This window comes from Labrus bergylta, chromosome 11, assembly GCF_963930695.1.
Source record: "Labrus bergylta chromosome 11, fLabBer1.1, whole genome shotgun sequence".
In the NCBI taxonomy this organism is placed as follows: Eukaryota; Metazoa; Chordata; class Actinopteri; order Labriformes; family Labridae; genus Labrus; species Labrus bergylta.
In genome coordinates this window covers 3,309,384-3,332,179 of record NC_089205.1, presented here as the reverse complement: position 1 = coordinate 3,332,179, position 22,796 = coordinate 3,309,384, and the positions used below count along the sequence as shown (strand labels likewise).

At 40.2% G+C, this 22,796-nt stretch overlaps 1 protein-coding gene across 1 annotated transcript; it reads left to right on the top strand.

Annotated features, from left to right (window-relative positions):
- Positions 1-169: 169 nt before the first annotated feature.
- LOC109999022 (phosphatidylinositol transfer protein beta isoform) lies at positions 170-21,674 on the top strand. Its single transcript, XM_020653963.3, has 12 exons — positions 170-326; positions 3,311-3,341; positions 10,984-11,129; positions 11,641-11,732; positions 12,426-12,433; positions 14,081-14,155; positions 15,099-15,182; positions 16,295-16,372; positions 16,472-16,582; positions 18,070-18,192; positions 20,550-20,612; positions 20,708-21,674. Exons 1-11 carry the CDS (start codon positions 310-312, stop codon positions 20,595-20,597), a joined length of 813 nt encoding a protein of 270 aa, XP_020509619.1. The 5' UTR covers positions 170-309; the 3' UTR covers positions 20,598-20,612; positions 20,708-21,674.
- Positions 21,675-22,796: the final 1,122 nt, after the last annotated feature.

The window sequence follows — 22,796 nt, the reverse complement described above, 5'->3', positions numbered from 1 at the left end:
CGAGTTATTATATAAACAGCCTCTTGTGGGAGTACTGTCATAAAGCAATAATCCCAGCATAAAGGTAACATTTGATTAGATAACATCATGGTTTCCCAGTTGACTTGAACGTCTCATTGCAGTAAGGCCTACCTGAAACTAAAGGTGGGAGTCTCCTCCTCCGTCGACGCCACGCCCCTTCACACACATACGGCATCTTCCAGGAAGAAACCCCGGAGTGAGAGTCGTCTAGCAGCGGTGAATGAGCGGCATCTGTCAGCTGTAAAGAGGATCTTTAAGAAGTTTCTAGCTAACGGAGGAACAGTCAACATGATTATTAAGGAGTTGTGAGTACATTAACTTTCTTCTACCGGTTTAAAAATGTACTTAAACGCCGCTGAGCTAACGTGTTTCAACATCTCAGGTTGGTTGAACTCCATACAAAGTTGTTGCCATTTTAAATTCAATTTAGTGGTCAGCTTAAATTCATTTGCGATACAGTGAATAGCCAACTGTGTGTAAATTCAACAGTGTCGGCATCGATAAGTTTAAGTTAATATATTCAAAACATCGATTAACCTCCTCTTAAGGTTAAAGAATGGTTTCCCTGCCAGATAATTGCTGACAAGGACGGTAAGAGTGCGGCGAAACAACTTTAAAAGTTTAATTCCACATGAATTTATTCATTATGTGAGTTATTTATGTATGCCGAATTGGAGATTTCCACTGAAATGTTGTGAAAGCGTTTAGTTTTATCTTCAAATGGGCGTGTGCAGAAATATACATTTGAAGTAATCTGAAATTGGCAAATGTTTAAACGGAGTTCGGTGTGGTTGAGTTTGGGAACGATCAGAGCAAATGTGCCTAAAATGACTTGATTGAAGGGATTAAATGAATGAAACCTTTTTAATTCGTGTTACTCCTGAGACAGGTGCTTTTATTACTGGCATTTCATATGCACATAATTGCTTGAACAACATCCAGTAGCTGGCTGTCATCTGATCATGGTGCAAAGTGCATTCAAAGGATCAGCCATGTTTAATAAGCATGCTAAGAGGATCAACTCAAGGACCAAAAAAAATCCTACTTGTAAATTTAGGTAAACTGACTTATTTGTGGTTTGCAATGGGCAGAACTTGTAAATTGTTCAGGGTTTTTTTGGTTAGTGTAAGAGTCACTAACATCCATTTTATACCTGGCCGGCTCCTCTGTCACTCTGATCTGTTCTTATGAAATATTCAGGCCCTGCTAGACTAACAACAGGTGGTGATTAATTGGCTGTTGTATCAAGGCTGGACTAGAGAGGGATACACAAAGACTGCACACATGCAAGGTTTCCACAACAAGTACCAGGTTTATTTGGTCTCTCATTGCAGTTTTATAATTTCCTCTTCCTGTTATTTAGGTTCCTATGATAGACTGACACCATCAGAGATTTAACTACTGGTTATTATAACCCCCAAACTGTAATGAAATCAGTTCTTATTTCATGATGATGACATAGGCATTTTTTGTTTCATACAGAAAGTTGGCAAATGCTGCTTGGATTTTAAACATTTAAAAAAAAAAAAAAAAAAAGTTCAGAGTTCCAAAGATTACTAAGTTGCTGTAGTACCTCTTTAAGAAATATAGAAACCATGTAGGCCTATAAGCTAGCTATATCAATACAGCAAAACTATCCCTGAGACTTAAAGGCTTTATATACCCAAAACAACTCGTGCTGCATTGTTGTGTTAGCATGCTAATGCTAGCGCTCTTTATCATGATCGTATCTTCACACTGCATGTAAATTTACCTGAAATGAGCGTGATCTAGAAACACAGTTAAGCAGTGAGTACAGTATGTTATTATTCTTTTCTCTAGTCCCTCAATTAAACAACTTTTATACTTGAGGGGAGGAGTCAGTCGGCCGTCCGGGCGATGTAAACAAACTGAAGATAGGACTCTGAAAACTCTGAAAACATCACAGACAGTGGGACTCGGGTGTTACACCCATTGTAGACAGTCATGACTCACAGAGTTATTTTCAGAGGATATACTTGATTTGTATTATATTTAAGTGTGAAAAATATAAAGCCTTTAACTTCACAGGTTCCCATTTCTTAAAACATTTTAATTATAGTTTGACACTTACAAACAGAGATGAACTTGCTTTTTATTGTGTTTATTTGTGAACATGACGGCTGCCACTTGTCTCCACGTCTGTCTGGCGTGTCAGCTGTGCAAGTACTCAAAAATGCAAATGATGCATTATACACATGACCAATAGGGGGCAGTGCAGAGCCAGAGAGGATGCAACAGAAGACAAACAAACAAAAACTGATAAACCAAGTGTGTTATCATCCACATCTCTACGATGTGTTATTTTCTCTGCTCAAAGAAAAGAAGAAACTATTTTAGTAGTTGTCGTGGAAACCTGCAAAACTAAACAGAAGCAAGATCAGTGTTTCAGCTCAACAAGCCTTCTAGCCGGCGAGTGTGACACCATGTCTCCAGGGTCTTTATGCCGGGGGAAGACGCAGCTTCAGCAGAAGCATCGTTTTTTTCTGTAACAGCCCAACAAGGGCCAAGTCATCTGTGTACTTCAATAAAGTGACTTTTTTGTCATTGTACGCAGAAAGCCACCGATTAACACGGTCACAAACCAAAACACTGGTACCATTACATTTCTCTCAAAGAGGGAGTGTTTTTGTCCTGATCTGATTGATGATTGCTGATCTGATGTTACTATTGTAGAATAAAGCGATTAATTATAGAATTAACATCTCCTCGAATGTCTCCATGTCTGTAGTTTACATCCTGTACATCAGGTTGTTGTATAGGGCCTGAGTGCTCTGGTGTGTGGACTCTAGATGTGTCCTTCAGGGGTGACTTCAGGGGCGACTGTGGCTCAGTTGGTAGAGTAGGTTGTCTCTTCTTAACCAGAATGTCGGGGGTTAGAGCCTCAGCTCCTGCAGCCACGTCCGCTCCCGCTGCGGTGTTAGAATATGTATGAATGGGATTAGTTACTTCTGTTGGTCGCTTTGTATAGAAGCCTCTACCATCAGTGTGTGAATAGGTGTGACTTGCGGTGTAAAAGCGCTTTGAGTAGTGAGAAGACTAGAAATTATTACCATTCATCCAGTAACATGCATTGTGTATAGTACCTTATTTATACAATTACAGTTATGATGCAGCAGGTTAAACAGAAAGTATATCTCCGGCCTTATCATCTGTTTTCGTTTTTTTTCTTTGCTGACATAAATTGATATAACTTAATTAACATTCTTATTTTTTCATCTCTTCGTAACCTAATGTGTATCTTCTTCTTTGTGTCTATTTTTTCCTATAGCCGGATTGTCCTGCCCATATCAGTGGAGGAGGTAAGAACTCTAAACTTTTATCCTGTTAGAGGCGGTTAAAGATCTCTGACATTAACGTTGTATTAATGTTTCAGATTTAGCTTAACCTCTTATATTTAGCTATCTTCTGTCCCTATCGCTGTGAGATACAGAGACCAGATGTTTACATGTGAAATATTTATTTAACATGACTAAAATCACTCTTACCAGAGATTACAACTTCACTGTGAACACTGATGCTAAATGCTGTCTGTCATGAGTTTCATATTTATTATAGTAAAGCCATTTTCGACTTCTCCCGTTGGTCTACTCTGCCAGAAATAGAAGAAGAACTCAACTCCATGTTTTTCCTGAGTACTCATCTCAAGTGAAAATGTTGGGTGCCCCAATGTGAAAGGGGCTTCTGTCCTGTTTACATCTGCTCCCCTGTAAGGTCGTGTCATGTAGTTGGAGTGTTTGAGATTAGTCGAGGTCCGGCCTTAGTCTCAGGACTGTTACGTTGGTCTGCCTCTAACAGGTGACACATGATTAACCCTTTTCAGACTGCTTTTGGCTGCAAATGCCGTAACTAAGCTCAGCCATCATCAAGTCTTTGTACGTTTCATATTTGATTCCTCGATGGTGTTGTATTGTTGTCCCAGTCTGTGAATTCACAATTACATTTACATTCACATTTGCTGTTGTGGAAGCACAGCACAAGCGGGAGCTCCACATAGACAGAGTGAGACTTGCACGCACACACTCACAACGCCAGGCTCCCCCCACTGGTCGGCAGAAATCGTCTCGCCTCTGTAACGCCTCTTACTTCCTCTGAAGACGGTACAGAGGTGGGATCACTTCGTCCCCCCATTACGCCTCCCGGACTATCAGATTGGAGGTGAAATGTCAGAGGGGCGTAAATATCGCGGCTTAAAACGCTAGTCAGAACAGGGTTATTTACATATTTTTGCCCTGTACAACATCAGGAAGATCAGACCTTACCTGTCAGAACACGCTACACAGCTCCTGGTACAGGCTCTTGTAATATCATGCATCGACTATTGCAACTCTCTACTGGCAGGTCTTCCTACATGAACTATCAAACTCCTGCAGATGATACAAAATGCAGCAGCACGACTGGTCTTCAACCCTCGTAAAAGAGCACATGTCACTCCGCTGTTCATCTCCTTACACTGGCTCCGAGTTACTGCTCGCATCAAATTTAAAACTCTGCTGCTCGCTTATAAAACAGCGACCAAAACGGCTCCTCCTTACTTTAACTCTCTCATCCAGGTCTACACTCCCTCCCGCCCACTACGCTCTGCCAATGAAAGGCGTCTGATCCAACATTCACAACAGGGTCCTAAGTCTCTGACTAGACCCTTCTCCTCTGTCGCCCCCCGGTGGTGGAATGAACTTCCAAACTCCATTGGATCTGCAGAGTCCCTCTGCACCTTTAAGAAAAAGCTAAAGACCCAGCTCTTTCATGAATACTTACTAACTTAATGATGATGGTCTCCATATTATTGATGATGATGGTAATGACGATGGTTTTTGTTGGATAACGATGACTTATAAGATGGTTTCTATACTGATTAGAGCTCTCAAAAACTGCCGTCAATGTTGTGCTTTGCCTCTGGTCACTTCCTGTCAGCACCTGTGTGTCCAATCAGACTCAAAGCTGATCGTTTGCTCTTACTGACATTGTTCCCTTTTTCTAGATCCTTGCTTGTGTTGTACTTACTCTCTGATGTACGTCGCTTTGGATAAAAACGTCTGCTAAGTGAATTGTAGAATTGTAGTACAGATTTTCTCCAGATTTTTACTTCGTCATATCAATGGTAGCTAAAGAGCTTACATTTCCCTTTAGGCTTTGTGCTAAATAGAAGAGCCATCAGGGTTTTATTAACCTTCCTCTCTGCACTTGTGTATGAACACCTCACTTCTTCTGACCTAAATGCTGCTCCATACAACACCGTTCTCTTGTTGTTGTTCAGTTGCCTAAAACAAAGTAGAAGCCAGTGCTTTACTAATCTACCTAATCACAGTTTGCTGTATGACCGGCTTTTCCTCTGATCCCTTTCAGTCTGGAGCTGCATTCTTGTGTAAGTTTTGGAACAAACGTGTCACAGCCGTAAGCTGAAGCAGAATTAAATCTGAATGAATTAGAGGTGGAGTGTGTAGTGGGTTAAATGACTCCACACTGGCAATGTGTGCTGCCGTCACTTTATTACAAGACCAGTTTCCACAACTTGAATCTCAAATGGAAACATAGGTATGAAGGATGGAGAAATATAGTGAAAATATAAATGAAAAGAGCAAGTTTGAGATCAGACTTCTATTCCGTCATTGTATAGAGTGAGATGAGTTGTAAGTTTTTAACTATCAGAAGCTTGCCCTCTCTACGTTGGGTCCCTGGGATGTCATCCCCTCAACCAAAGAGCATGTAAACAGGCAGAAGACATTCTTAGTGGAAAACCTTTTTTTGGGTATGGGTCATATTTATGGTGCGACTAGACATTCGAGATGCAAGAAGGCAGTTTAAAGCAACAATCTGTAACTATCTGTCTCTAATAGCACAATAACTGTCAACAAGGAGAATCGTGTCCCGCCCATTGTTCACAGAGCGCCCCTGTTGCCTGCTTTCAGCACTATGTTACTTTGGCAGCGGCCTGAGGTCATATCGTGAGAAGTGCGTACAGCTTTACAGAACTCACTCAGTGGCCTCCAGCTACAAAGCAGCCAGTTAGCCCGTCTCTGTGCTGTTAGATTCAATGGTGAAGAGACGGAGGATGACGGCGACGGATGAAGAAAAAAAAGAACAAGTAACTGATCAAGAAGCAGATTGTACATCCCTGCAGATATGATTCATAATTAATTGCAATATAACATTAGGCTTTATCATTATGGGTGTCATCGTTGTCTCATGTTCCGCAGATATACGGGGTGCAGAAAGTAATCTAACCCAAGTTATGTCTCAGGTTTGCATAAAATTCATTAAATAAATCCAGCTTATGCCAAAAGTTGGTTCTTTCCTTGTTGGTCTACAAGTAACCTTTAGAAGTTTGGAACCTTACAAACCTGTCTCACACAGCATGTAATAAGTTAGCCATTTAGACACAGCCTAAAGATATCATGGTAACAGTTGAATAGACTCCTCATGCAAACAGTTTGCAAACAACAGGCTGCAGACACTAGCAGAGTCATATTTGCACAAAATCAGATAATTTTTCTGTGCCTTGTCAGTCGACAAGTTTCTTTGGCTTCTCACAACGTCTTTGCCCCCCCCCACCTTGATTGTCAACAATAGGTTGTTAATGAGAGGTGTGTGTGTTTAACAACAGTACAGTTGTACTCAGAGACCTTTGGTGGGCGCCAAAGCACACCAAACCAAATTGCTTCATAATGTTGCTTTAAAGACGACCTGAAAGAGCAGTAGTTATCAGCAAATCTGCTAACAGACTCTGGTTCCACAGACACATTGTTAAGCTGTACCAAGGATGTGTAGCTGCTTTCGTCTACTTCCTCAACCCAATATAGAGCGACTGATATTGATTCAGAAGGGCAGTGGATTTTAAAAGTCTTATCTTCACCATCAGCTCTTGTGTTTGGTTGTCTAACTAACTAACTGTTAGGAGTTTTGGCTTTTACCTTATCTGTGTGACCGACTGCTTGACTATCAAAGGTCAAGAAAAATATAACTCAGACCTTTTGTTGTCTTTTTCCTTTTCAACCATTCCATGCTACTAACCCTACCTTTAACTGGTAAATGGGTTTGAGCTTGTATAGCGCTTTTCTAGTTTTCTGACTATTTAAAGCACTTTTACACTGCAGGTCACACCTACACATTCACACACTGATGACAGAGGCTGACTTGTAAAATGACCATCTGAAGTACCTAACCCCATTCATTCACATTCATCGACGCCAACGAAGCAGCGTGAGCAACTTGGGTCTTGCCCAAGGACACATCGGACATGTTGCTGCAGGAGCTGGGGATCGAACCCACACTCTATACCAACTGAGCCACAGCCACCCCAGCTTTAAAAATGTGTCCAAAATACATACAAAGAAATCCCAAAAGATAATTTATCAGACAATGAATCGCTTCAAACGAGCTTCAACAATACTCTAGAGAGCGATTCTGTTGTTGCTTAGAGCGGCAAATTAAGAATTAAAGTTACACATGTGACTGAATATAACATAAGATTTGAATCAAGTGATGGTTGATCTTATTTTAAAGCTATAAAGCCTTCACCTGCAGGCCACACCTCGTTTGTGTGACTGGATGGCATGATGTGTCAGTTGAAGCACTTTGTCTCACCTGTTGGGTCGAGGGGTCAGGTTCACCTCCAGTCAGGTTCAACCTGATATTGCTCACAGTTAAATGTCTTGTTCCAACCCTTAAACTTGTTAAGAAAAGGCCTGTGTAACGTCTTCCTGTCCTTGTGACTGAGAAAACAGACTGGTTATACATGACGGGTCACATTCCTGACCTCCTACTCACAGTGGCAAAGCCGAGCATCTGCCGCTACTGAAACAGGTTAGAAGCCTGCGGCGGTGCTCTCGGTGCGTCTGGAAAGAAAAGAGGGCTCTGCCCCGAGACTCGTATCCACCGAGACTACAGAAGAAGTGATATACTGAATAATCTTATAGAAGAGACATGAGCCCTTCTGAATAAATGAGCATGCCTGAAAATTTTCCAACCTTGTGGAGACGGGCTTCACTTTTAAATTCAGTATCTGGACACCCACCCCCAACTTTAGGCACTTATTTCTAACTGTCCCCTGGGGAAAAGTCTTGACTTATTTACAGGTGAGTGGATGTGTGAACACAGCAAAGTACTGTAAAATCCAGAATACAGGTCTCATCGGTTTTTAAGTTTCAGTCTGTTTTTGGGGGTCTGGAAAAATTTCAAGAATAGCTGCACCTTAGTCACTCACTGATTGGTCAGACTATCGTTAGCTCGTTAAAGCTTGTTGTCGAGTTGACTCTTTGTTGCTCTTATTCACTGACGTACACATTAAAACACAAACACACCCACACACAACTGCTCCCTCGTGCTCCGCCTTTATTTTGACAGACATATAAGAAGCACAGTGTGGAATATTGTCATTCCATCACTCCACTCAAGGGTATGCTGGTGAGGTCCGCACCATGGCGTTTGACGTATAATCGTGCAGCACAACGAACCGATAAACAAATTGGTTGCCAACACTTTTAATAACCAGATTTGAATGATTCGTCGTTGCAGCCCTGGTAGTTTAATCCGCCCTCCTGTGTGAAGAGTTCCATTGTGTTCATCAAAGTCCACAACATGCATCTATGTAGCTTTTCTTAGTTTTCACCATGTGGACTTTGTAATCCTGCTAGCTTCCTGCTAACTACCTGTATGCTAGTTGAGATCTCAGCATACAGTTACATTGAGAGTTTTGAAGTGCAGACCAACAACCTGTGAGTTTCTTGGGTCACTTGTTGTCTTTAATTGAGGAGTCTTTTTTAACAAACCAGCACTCCACAAGGTTTTGCTCACTAGTTCCTTGAAGAGAAGTCCCTAAACCTTTTAGTTCTGGGGGACCTTTGGTCGAAACGGGGCTATAAACACCTCACAGCAGGAGACTATCCCTGTGGGACAGAAGGGGGAAGGTCTCAGAAGGCAGCTCATGACTTAAAGGAACAACGCAGAAGTCGAGGAATAAGGAGAGTCAGCAGTATCAACAAAAGCAGAGAAGAACACTCTGGTCCTTGAAGCGGGCGGCTCCAGTTCAAGTCCGACCTGGGGCTTCTTTCCCACATGTCTCTCTCTCTCGGTTTCTGACTCTGTCCACTGCCCTGTCTAGATAAAGGCAACAAAACAGAATGAAGCAGTTAGTCACATGCATGGAGGTCACATCAGTTACGTGTGATCTGTCTATTGTCCTTCTGTTTGCTCACAGTGAATTTTCCTGAATACTTCCTGCTGCGTTCTCCCATCAGCTCATCCCAAATTCATGCAGAAAATTCACTCAGGAGCTGGCAGGAATACTCCGGATCAAGTCAGAGCAAAAAAAAATCGTCTTTTTGTGGTCACGTGTAGCTCACCCTCACATAAAGCATTTTTAAGCAGGCTTTAATTTTGATTATTTGTGTCCATGTAAACATAGCTACAGTAAATACTGTTTTTTGGTAGTTGTTGATCCTTAAATGTTGTTTTTTAATCCATTTTACGGTAGGAAATGACCCTCTGTCCCTAAATCCTCAAATACACACATGAACAACATTGCGTGTGTGTGCGCGTGTGCGTGTGTGTGTGTGTGTGTGTGTGTGTGTGTGTGTGTGTGTGGGAGTATGTTGGCCTTCCCTGACAGCAGTGTTCAGCAGTGTGCTGTGAGTCACTCTTTCCAGTGTCACAGTACTTCTGCCTGACTCAGGAAGAGTGTGAACTTTGGGGGATGGAAGAAGAGGAAGAGGAAAAGTGAACAAAAGGCTTACGCTGTGGATTTTCTGATGCAGAAGTCTGTGTCTGTTGAGTGAAGGAAAACAGTTAACTCACGGTCATTTCTATGAATAGTTAACTGAGCTCACACCAGAATGCTTTTTAATAGGGGTCTTTCAACTTGTATTTCCATTCTGTGTTGCCCCATTTGAGCTTTATTCATGTAGGGTTTTTTTTATTTTCATCAGTAACAGCATGTGTACTTTACCCAGCATTAAGTAGCACTATGGTATATTCCACCATATACTGGTCGACCTGGTCGAACCGTTGTGATTCTGATGGAATAAATGCTTTTGATTAAATAAAACACATATCCTCTTCCTCAGTCTGATGTTTTTGCGATGCCCTGCACCTACGTTATGTGCTTATAACTAACCCCTTTAAAACAAATAAAACAAAAACAAAAATGAATTTTCAGCAAAATTCTGCCAACTTGCATTTTTCTTTCAGTGATCTAGTTCATCGATAAAACTGAAATAATTCCCATCAGGTCTTTGTTTACTTCATTTAACATTGATTGATTGATTGATCTTAACCTGTGTTTGTTCAGATGGAAGCAGGCTCATATGAATCTAGAGATTTCAATGAATCTGTTAAAATCAGAGATTTGGTTAGCTCTCTGAGATGGGTGTGAAACATTGCTCCAAAGTGGAGACAGGAAGGGTAGGGAGAGCTTGAGTTTGTTTTGATCCAAAAAGCTGCTCTGAAAGTCAAATAGTTGGCCTTTAAGTCTGTTTAAAAAATGCTCTGTTTGCTTAATATTTGATTTCATTCAAAGAAATTTTAGTGGATTCTTGTGCACGGCTTTTGTAATCTTGTTGTCGATCCAACACAGAAATTATGGAAACACAAATTAAAAACTATTTTTGGTTTTCTGTGGAATTTTCTTCTTTTTTTATTTTATTTTAAATGTTCATGTCAACGTGTCCTTGGTGCTTGGTGCTTGTCACGTAATGTGAAGAGAGTTCATCAGAATATTTTTCTTCTTCAGCCAGAGAGGGAAGATTACAAGGAAGGAGTCATTTCTTCCAAAAAATCAGAATTGATGATCTTTCCTGGATATATTTATTCAATACCTTCATTTAAATGAATATGTGGTTTTTTGGTTGTGATATCTCATCAGCAACACCAAGAGAAAAATATACATTTATTTCATTTGCATTTAATCTGAACTCCCAGTAACGCTGCTGTTTTTCTCCATCCCTGCAGTACCAAGTGGGTCAGCTGTATGCAGTAGCAGAGGCCAGTAAGAACGAGACAGGTGGAGGTGAAGGTGTGGAGGTGATCAAGAACGAGCCCTATGAGAATCCTGGAGAGAAAGGACAGTACACACACAAAATCTACCACCTGAAGAGGTAAGCTCATTAGCACTGCTGCAGCATGAACGTAATGGATACAAAGAGGTTATTTCATGTACACATTATAATGTTCTGTAGGCCGACCTTAGACCAAAGATTTTTATAGTCTACTATAAGTCATTTATACATTTTTTCAGCTGTTTTATTTTCATTTAGCCTCAGTTTTAGTCTTAAAGAGGCCATATTAAACCCCTTTTCCAACTTTTCAAACAGTCTCCTGTGGTCTAAATGAAACATCTGTGCTGCACTTTGGTCAAAATATAACATGAATCAAGTTTGTGACCCTGAATAAACTAGCTCTCTCAGACAGCTCTGTTTTTGTGTGTGGCATTTTGACAAACTGCAAAAACTCTCTGAACATGATGGCAATATTTCATGAGGCATTTAAACAGGAACAGCTCACACGGTTCAGAAGCTACAAAATGTTGAAAAATGTGCCCTATATTTCTTTCAGTTTTTTTTGTGATTGTGCACACATGTGACCACTCTGTTTTCTCTATTTTTTTAGTAAAATTCCAAGTATTCTCAGCAAGATAGCTCCTGCAGGTTCACTCTTTGTTCACGAGAAGGCCTGGAATGCATATCCCTACTGTCGAACCAGTGAGTACCATCCGAGCAGCAACCTCCGGGGTTAAAAAATTAAGCCAATGCAGAAATGCAATAAAACTGAATTCACACATGCAAACACATTCGATAATGTCCGTTTTTACAGCACACATTAACATGTTTACAGCCTGGCACAAAAACATATTTAGGTCTAATTAGTTATAGTCTTCATGGGCACACATTGTACGGGGGGTGAATCATTCAGTTTGATTTTATGAACGATACGTGTTATCTAAAGTTAGGCCTGTGTCTGAGCTGATTGATGTAACAATTTGTCAGGAGGCTTAAAACCCGCCTCAGCTCCAGCTCATAGCCTGTTGTTAGGTTGACTAAAAGTTAGGCTGAGAGGTTTTCCAACATGGCGACCAAAGCCCCCTGCAGTGACGGACAGGTGACGTCACTCAGGCAGTCTATGATACCGAACATACACAGAACATTTCAAAGTAAGGGTCAGATCAAATCAGACAGAAAGAAAATATATTTATTATCAAATGTTTCCCTCCTCAGGAGAGGAGGAATCCATGTCTCAAACTGTTAACAGCACTGCAGAACAAAATGATTTATAAAGGTTTAATCTCTTTGAATAATGTTTTTAAACGCTAAGAATTGTAATCTGAGCATTGTTTAATCATTTCTCTCCTCCTTTTCCTCCTCCATCCATCACCGCCGACCTTTTCTTCTGAATAGTCCTCAAGGTAAGAAAACAAACTATACAGCTGTGGGGGATTTTAAACGCCTTCTTTTAATACCAGATGTTGTTTTCTCAGGATTATGTGACATTCATTCATTTGTCTTTGGATGTTTCTTTTACTGAAGAGTATTTCTCGTCATGAGTGTGTGCATGTTGGACCAAAGATACAATGATCCATAGCCCATTCTCTCATCCCCCTAAAGTCCCCCTCTACCAGCTGGAGATTCAGTACTTAAGTCGTGGAGTAAAAAAAAAGAAGCCAGTTCTGGAGATCAGGTTATATACCAAGAAATGAAAGAAAAGAAAAGAAAAAGAGAGGAAATAAAAATGGCATAAAGAACATTTTGGTTCGATAATAAATATGCAGGTAAAAGAAAAGAGGCATTGAACGGGGAAAAGAGGAAGTAACTGTTAATGTCTGAAAAGAGACTGGAGCTCCTGAAAGTGTTCCAGGATAGATCCCCACACCTTTTTGAATATTTTGTTGCAGCCAGGGAACGAGTAGTGAATCTTTTCAAGGTCCAAACGGGACATGGTGTCCCTCATCCTCTGAGTGCCACTAAATGACAACATGGATTGTACATCACCCCTATCTATTCACTGGCTCCCTGTTGATTTTAGAATTGATTTTAAGATTCTTTGAATTACTTTTAAGGCACAACATGGGCTGGTCCCTTCTTATATTTCTGAGCTTTTAACCCCTTATGAACCAATACACAGTCTGAGATCCTCCGGCAGAGCCCTACTGGCTGTTCCAAAGTCCAGGCTAAAAACTAAAAGGGACAGGGCCTTTGCTGTTCGAGCCCCCAGACTTTGGAACAGCCTGCCAGAGGAGATCAGACTTGCAGATTCAGTCCCTTGTTTTACATCGCTACTCAAGACATTCTTTTATAAAAATGTTTTTACTCTGTGATTTCGGTAATTGTTCTTATTTCTATTTTATTACTCTGATTTTGTTGTCTGCTTGTTTACGCTCTGCCTGTTGCTTTAATTGTCTCTGCTTTTATTTTCTGTTGTAAAGCACTTTGTTACTTGTCAAGTCTCAACAGACGGCAGTATTTTCTCTTTGGCTGTTAGCACCGCTGTTTGTGAATTTCTGACATGTTTTGCAATGAAGCGGATTTGAATAGGAAAAGTCTAATTTTGCTCACTGAAATACGAGCAGGCAGTTCCAGAGCACAGGGTGTCTAGGCTCATCTCTGGAGAAACGCTTGCAACTGAGGATCTCTATCTTCATTAAATTAGGGTTTGACGTATTTTGTGACAGTTTCTGTGTTGTGCACACGAATATTCCTCTATTTGTTGTGAACCCCCCAACATTAAAGTTCAATCTCTGCCTGTGTTTCCCTCACGTCCACAGCAGAAAGTTTATATCCTGCTCTCAAGCGGCATCTATTTAGTATAGGGAAGTGCGTCTTATACCTGTCAGCTTGTTGTTCACTGCTGATAGGAGACATGAGTTAAACAGATCTAGACCCTCATCAACAAGGATCGTATCAGATAGGAAAGCTTTGTACATATTACATCTTTTTTCTTTTTTCTTTTAAGAAATCAAAACAGTTAAGTGACTTGCAGGACTTCCCAAAGTTGTGTGCTTGAATTGTTTTGTGTGTATTTTTCTGTGTCTAATGTATCTCTCTCATACCCACAGAATGAATACATGGGAGACAATTTTGAGATTAAGATCGAGACGTGGCACAAGCCTGACATGGGGGATACGGAAAACGTAAGTCATGAGATCTGGCAGAATAAACATCAGGTGTGATAGAAATATAACCACTTTATACTGAAAGAATAAGACGCATTATTAGCAATAAAATCAAATCTAGTAAAGGAGCTGTTACTCAATGAAGGGTCCTCTGAAGTGTTTTTCAATACTTTCAACATGTTAAGTCTAAAACAGCACACGAAGAAGTCATATCATGTACTTCTTCCTAATAGAGATTTTCACATGTTCTTAACTTAACTTGAGGATTTATCCCTTCCTTCAACTTTGAACTTTTATCATCTACATTTTGACACAAAGAGCAGGAAACCAGAAACAACTGTTAAATGCTTTCTTCAAAGCCACCGGAGCCAATCTACAAAACTACCATTTGATGCTGGTCTTCCTTCTTCCTTGATCAGTGTGTTAGTTTTTGTGTAATTGTGTGACTTTAATTTCCTCTGTAATTGTGCGTTACACAGAATTGGGATTGGAACCCAATTTACAAGACATAATGCTAAAGTAACTGTGGAAACTGTAGACAGTGAACTCCCACATCGTGCAGGGTAAAAATGACTGTTATTGTCAAAGGCGTCTGGTAGACTCTGAAGAGATGTTGTACTGGCTGTTCCTGGTTTCTGAAAGAAAATCCTTCTCTTACATGAACGACTAAAAAATGATCTATTTTGATAACAGTGCAAAGTTTAGCTGAATCTAGAGAGCTCAATGTTCACTATATCAGGGTCATGTTTCTTTTGTACCTGTAGGTGTATGAATATTGTGCTCTGTAATTGTGCACTTTAGTTAAAATTTGTTCAGACATTAGGGGGACAGATGGACAGTATTTTGGTTGACTTAGTTTTCTGCTGTCCTATTACCTCTGATAATGACTTAAAAAGTCTGGTATGCTTTCCTTGTTTTTACAAAGCCACTCACCTGATGGTTTGACTCTCCTGTGCTGCAGGTACACGGACTGGACGAAGCCACATGGAAAACGGTGTCAGTAGACAACATTGACATCGCTGACAGAAGTGTCATAAGTCAAAAGGTGAGGCCCATGTTTTTATCACATCATTAAGAGTTTGAATAGCGCATGCTTCTACTTATATCTAACCGTCAATGCAAGGTTAATCAACAAAGGAATGGCAAAAATCTAAGGGTGTTTTCATACTTTTAGCTTGTTTGCTTTGTTCTGATTCAGATGATAAAATTATTCATTGTTGTATTTTTCCGTTGGATCGTTTGGCGTTCACACTGTAAAGCGAGTAAAAGCTGACACAGACGCAGGGCCATAACATCACAGCCTACTTTTCCCCACTGCGTAGGTAAACAAATGCAATGCGCACTTGTCGTACTTTGCATCATGGGACCCCTCCAAGACCCCAAGTAATGTAAGCTACTTCAAAGGTTTAATATGTGATTAAATATAATAGAAATCAAATATATCCTCTGAAAATAACTCTGTGAGTCATGACTGTCTACAATGGGTGTAACACCTGAGTCCCACTGTCTGTGATGTTTTCAGAGTTTTCAGAGTTTTCAGAGTCCTATCTTCACTTTGTTTACATCGCCCGGACAGCCGGCTGACTCCTCCCCTCGTGTATAAAAGTTGTTTAATTGAGGGACTAGAGAAAAGAAGAATAACATACTGTACTCACTGCTTAACTGTGTTTCTAGATCACGCTCATTTCAGGTAAATTTACATGCAGTGTGAAGATACGAGCATGATAAAGATCGCTAGCATTAGCATGCTAACACAACAATGCACAGTTGTTTTGGTTTCATGCTGGTGCTCAAGGGCGACATCTGCTGGATCAAAAAATCACATATAAAGCCTTTAAGTACAGACAAAATACATTGTGGGTTGTTGCAGAGCAGTGAGGAGGTCAAATGTCTCATCAACATTTAAACTGATGAGCATCAGTGTTTCCCTCACAGACGATACTTGGCCTGGCCGCCCAGATATATTTAGAAAGAGGTCCTTTGTCTGTACGTCATTGAGATGCAGTAATTGTCTCTCACATCCACCTGGCTGCTGTTTGTTTGTGAATGTATGGTTGTCTGGGTAGACTGATTAAAAATTGATTTTCCCTCTGGGATAAATAAAGTGTAAACCTGCTGCTGAGTATGTCACTTCATATCTGTGCATTCACTCTTCAGGACTACAAAGAAGAACAGGATCCAGCCAAATTCAAGTCGGAGAAGACGGGGAGGGGGCCTCTGAAACAGAACTGGAAGGTAGTCCACTCCCCTCACTGAGAATCAGCTGTCACCATCACTACACTGTGTAAACAGCTGGACACTTTAATGCTGATCTCTTCTTCTGTTTGTTTGCAGAAAGAGCTGGCTAACGACCCCAACTGTCCTCACATGTGTGCCTACAAGCTGGTCACCATTAAATTCAACTGGAAGCTGATCGGTAAAACTGTGGAGAACGCCATCCAGAAGGTATGAGATTTTTATAACGTTTAAAGAAAAATATTCAAAGACAATGAATTGTAGTTCCATTCGGGCCGGAACCCGCTGCAGCAGGGTCAACATGATTAACTCCATGCTGCTGGAACAGCCTTAATTTACATATTTCATGTTTTTTTAAGTTTGCAATTGACTGTTTTTTCTTAGTTTAATTATTGGACCATTTTTGTCGTAATTGGATAAGAAAGCTCAAGAGAGAGACAGGACAGTCTAGGCTTGTGAAGGCTGTTTCGTCATGAGCCTGGGATCCAGCCTGAAGATTTCTGCCTTTTTAATAAGCCAGTTTTTTTCTTAACAATGTAACTTTTGCTGCTTTGCTAAAGTGCTCATGATGGACTAAGCCGGGTCTTTGTAATACAGCAATGAGTAAGGTCTTTTACCTGCTTTTTATAACATAACAATGAGTAAGGTCTTTTACCTGCTCTTTTGTAATGTTAAAAAACAAAGACTAAGGTCTAGAGACCTCCTGATTAATTACAAACCATCCAGACCGCTCAGGTCGTCTGGGACAGGTGTGCTCTCTGTCCCCAGAGTCAGAACCAAACTCGGAGAAGCAGCGTTCAGTTTCTATGCTCCTGATATCTGGATCAAACTCCCAGAAAACTGCAGGTCTGCTGAAACTCTCAGCTCTTTTAAATCCAGGTTGAAGACTCACCTGTTTACAGCTGCCTTTCATTAAACAATTTTAATAAGATTTTAAACTTTTACTCTGCACTGCAACTTTTAACTCTTTTTATATTTTTTACTTTATTTAATTCAATTGATTTCATTTGAAGTATTTTTATTTGAACATATTTTCAGATTTAATAATTTCAGTGATTTTTAGATGTTGTATTTTCTTTTCTTTCCTCTGTCATGATGCTTTTGATGTCTTGTGTGAAGCACTTTGAATTACCTTGTTGTTGAAATGTGCTATAGAAATAAACTGGCCTTGCCTTTACCTGCTTTTTTATAGTGTTTCGAGATAACACTTGTTATGAGTTGACGCTATACAAATAAAGATTGATTGATTGATTTGAGATTGATGAAGCAAAGGGCCGAGGTTGGATTTAAACCCACGGCCTCTGTATGGAGGTCTATAGCCTCTGTACATGGGGCACATGATGCAACTGTTAGGCTATGTATAGGCATTGCAAAGATGCATGTATTATGCAAGTTTTATTTAGCAGCAAAAGAAAAACGAGATTTCTGAAATAAAAACCCTGCTTAAGGATCTTTACTGGCTTCATGTCTCCCCTCAGTGCCCACATTGGGCTTTCCCTGGTTTCCATAGTCTGGACACGTCCCCTGAGCCGAAGGCCAATATATGAAAATGATTTAGCTTAAAATTCAAACGCCACAATGACTGGACATTTACTTCAGATTCACTTTAAGTTTCTCTAAATAACTGTGGTCTCTCTTTTCTTCTCCCTCTGTTCCACGGTGGTGTTGACATGCTTTCTTTCTCGTTCTCTGTTCAGGCGGAGAAACGCTTGTTCACCAACTTCCACAGACAGCTGTTCTGCTGGATCGACGGGTGGATCGATCTGTCCATGGATGACATCCGACGCATGGAGGAGGAGACACAGAAGGAGCTGGATGAGGTGAGTGTAATTTCCACTGCATCACCACAAGGGGGAGCTCTTCTCACCCTGTGAACACCTTCATCAGTCCAGACTACAAGTGTCACAGCAGCTAAACAGCATCCTCATTCTATTTTTTTTTTTGGAGAAGCATAAAAACCTTTTAGATTTAAATTATTTAATTTTATTTATCAAGGGTTTTAATCTTTGAGTTACATCAACATCTTATGAAGGTGACTTTATTACTTCAACAAATCCCCTTATTCTGTTAAATACAGGAAACCTTTATAAACAATATCAACATGACTCATAAACACAAACAGTTACTGCTTAGAGACGCTCGATTATTTAGGTTAATACAGACCTGTGACAACCTTTTATATTGACAGAACAGGAAAATATTTAAAGTGATGCTCTTCGTTTTGATAGTGACAAAGCTCATTTAAATATTTGAATAAGAGTAAAATCCTGTGATTTAAAAAAAAGAACACTTTTATATTAGAAATGTGTAGTTATTGTTTTTTAATGCAGATATTTAAAGCTTGTAGCAGTTTCATGGCATTAGCTCTTTAAATGTATTCTGTATACTCCAGTCATCAGTGATTCATTTTTAATTTGTGACTGCAACATCTGTAACATCTGCAAAAACAGCCAGACTTGCCAGATTCTTATATTTTTAAAAATAATTTACCAGTTTCTTGAATGTGCACCTACAAGCTTAGAAAAGGCTTCAGTATTTTTAATAAAATGTGTGTGTATATATATATATATATATATATTTACAGTTTACTTAATTCTATTTAATCAGGGACAGCTTGTTGAGATCAAATCTCAGTGTCCTGTCTAAGTAACTTTAGTGTTACATGTTTTTGCTTGAACACAGATATTGATGTTCACATTATTTAGTGTTGCTGTGGCAGTGTGAGAAGAAACAAATCTTAAATTCAAATAACATTGTAGCCATTTTCAGTATGTAGGTAGTTCACGTTTTAAGTTCTCTGAACAGGCTCAACAGTTGATATGAAGCATGTGGTCAACATCACACCTTTCTATCACTCTGTGTAAGGCTCAGACCCTGTCGATGTCAATAAAACTTAAATATCCCATATTCTGTCCTTTTTGGGGTTCATATATTTAATCTATGTTCCTACTTTTGTACGTTCACAATAGATAAAGTTCTAAAAAAGTGTCTGTTTTCATGTACTGCTCCTCCTTGCTCCCTCTACGCTCTGAGTCCGTCAGCTACACTCTGTTGAGCCCACACTGTTAGACCCCACGTGGGCCAAGTCTGCTCTGATTGGTCTGCCGATCCACTCTGTTGTTGTTGGTCAGTTGCTCAACACGCTTCTCTGAAATTTCAACATGAGCTGCTGGGCTTGACACAACGAGCCAATGGGCTTAGATCAGTGATCTCACACTGACAATGACGCCGCACTGACACATTTTTATGGAGGGGGGCTAGAACCGAGCGTTACATGCAGCTAATGCTACAGCTAACAGGAGGACGTAAGAGAAGCCGCGTTTCTGCCGACTTTGAATTTTTGCACATAGATGTGCCTAAACATGCACAGGAGACATGGAAAACACACTAAAGAGCATATAAAACCAGAAAAAGAAGAATATGGGACCTTTAATCTCATGTTGTGGTCGGCTATATAACGTAAAGTAATGAGTAACGACGAGTGCTATTAAATGTCTGGAACTGTAACGGCTTTGCTGTATCAGAAAAGTAACTATTAGGGATATGGATATCCACATATCTGTGGCTCAGTTGGTAGATTCATCGCCTATCAACCAGAAGGTCGAGGGTTCAATCCCCAGCTGGGCAACATGTCCAATGTGTCCTTGGGCAAGACACTTAACCCTGAATTGCTCCCACTGCTTCAGTGGTGGTGTATGAATGGATTAGTTACTTCTGATGGATGATACTACATAGCAATCACTACCATCAGTGTGTGAAAGGGTGTGATTGGGTGGGTGTGACATGTGGTGTAAAAGCACTTTGAGTAGTCGGAAGACTAGAAAAGAACTATAGAAGCTCAAGTCCATTTACCATTAGCTACGGCTACTAGTGGTGTTACAGTAACGTGTTCCTCCAAACACTAAGACACAACTTACACACAGCTGCTGACACAGCACAGCAGCCTCCAAAAAACCCTGTCGATGAACAGCCAATCAAAACTGTCGTCCACAAACTGGTGATGCCACCTGGTGACATCACAGTGGCTACATCAAATTCTAACACTCAGTCTGTGGGTCGGCAGCAATATGTTCCCTTTGTAGTCAGAATATTTCACTTCATGTTTGTGCACCAAAAGCAAAGCTTGTGTGAAATAAGAGAAATCATTTTAACTAACATGCACCTCTCCACGTCACAGATGAGGAAGACTGGGGAAATTAGAGGCACGTGTCTTGACGATAAATGATGGCAGCTGAACACAGTGAGTATCAATACCTTGATTTAACATTCATGAATCTTAACTAGATGAATCATCACTTTAATTTAAATTGTTTCTTGTTTTTCTCGTCTGATCAGGAGGATTTGACTTCATCAGCAGGCTCAGACTCCTTTCCTCTCTCACTGGACCAACGACAGCTTTATGGGCTTAATCAGGAACCCCACACTTACATTCTAAAGAATATGCTCTTAATAAGAGCTCATTGTTGTGTGTATTCATGTACTACATTTAAATACAACCACACCAGCTGTTAGTGTTTTTTAAGAGACAAGAGTGCAAGTTGGGAATCAGTTTTGAATTTGTCTTGATTATGCTCATGGAGTCCCTGTACATTTAAACTCATTAGGGAAAAGGTGTGGGTCGTCTTTGAAAGAACATTTCTCTTTCAATGTCTTCTGTATCCTCCAGTCTTCAGAGATTCATTGTTAATGTGTGACTGTCAACATCTGCAAAAATATCCAGATTTACCAGATTCTTAGATTTGTTCATAATTTACCAGATTAGAAAAATGTCTTCACTGCTCAGTTTCCTGAGCGCGCACCTCTTCTTCTGTTATTCTCAGTTCCTGCACCCCCCTGTTGCTTAAGATTTCTGAGTTATTTAATTCATTTCATTAGGCTTATGTACGATGGCCCTGAAGGTCAACTGCAAAAACATTTCAGTTTTGCGTTTCATGATTTTATTTTTGAGAAGTTTTTGCTTTTCACAAAATGTTCTGCATTTTCTGAAATTGTGTTGCTCGTCATTCAATGTTTTGTGCTTTACATTTATTATTTCAGTGAAATTGTTGATGCAGTTGACCTCCAAGGCCACCATACTTAAAGCCTCATGATTTATTTATAACTACTAAAACAGACTCTATCATAGAGATTTATTATGTTTACAATATCCTGGTAATCTTTGTCTGACTCCCCTGATGAAGCACTTCCGTCTCATTAACTGTTGAAAAACGTCACTCTAAGTTTATCCTTTGTTTAATGTAGTAACCTGGATGTAATATAAGGACCTCTATCTGCATATTAAAGACAATGGATGTGTTCCTTACTTCTTGTCCTTTTATGAATGTTTTTTTAAACTGAAAATAAATTATAAATATAAATCTTATATGAAGTGAAAATTACGAGATTTAAATAGAAATAACTACTCGAAACAATTTAATTGTGATTTTATCAAACTCAGACAAGACTGAAGTTATTGTGCTAGGCCCTAAAAACCTCAGAGAGACTTTTTATAGTGATTTGACTGTCCTTAATGACATCAGCCTGGCATCTAGCACCACTGTTAGGAATCTATTTAATCAAGATATATGTCCTTTAGCTCTCACATCAGGCAAATTTCAAGAACAGCCTATTTTCACCTTCGTAATATATCCAAGATCAGGAATATCCTGTCGCAAAATGATGCAGAAAAACTAGTTCATGCATTAGTTACCTCCAGACTGGATTATTGTAATTCTCTTTTGTCACGGTGCTCTGGTAAGTCTCTAAAGACTCTTCATCTAGTCCAGAACGCTGCAGCTTGTGTACAGACCAGAACTAGGAGAAGGGACCACATTACTCCTGTGTTGGCTTCTCTGTACTGGCTCCCTATACGGTCTAGAATAGAATTCAAGATCCTTCTTCTCACTTACAAAGCTCTAAATGGCCAGGCACCATCCTACCTGAAGGAGCTACTAGTGCCGTACTGCCCCTCGAGAACATTACGGTCCCGGAGTGCAGGCCTGCTGGTGGTACCTACAGTCTCCAAGTGTACTATGGGAGGTAAAGCCTTCAGTTATCGGGCTCCTCTCCTCTGGAATCGCCTTCCAGCCGGGGTCCGGGAGGCAGACACAGTCTGTATTTTTAAGAATAGACTTAAAACTTTCCTTTTTGATAAATCTTATAGTTAGTGCTGGTGTAGACCAGCTCTTAGTTATGCTGCTATAGGCTTAGACTACCGGGGGAACTGGCACCTTGAGCTCCCCTCCCTCTCTCTCTCTCTCTCTCTCTCTCTCTCTCTCTCTCTCTCTCTCTCTCTCTCTCTCTCTGTGCATATAAAGTACATCATATTACTGCATGTATCTATCTGTAAATCTCAGTCACTAACCACCTACTTTCCTGAGAGCTCTTGAGCTCTCTTAGGCTCCTCAAGATCATTTTCACAACCCCCACCCCCCCTCCCCACCGG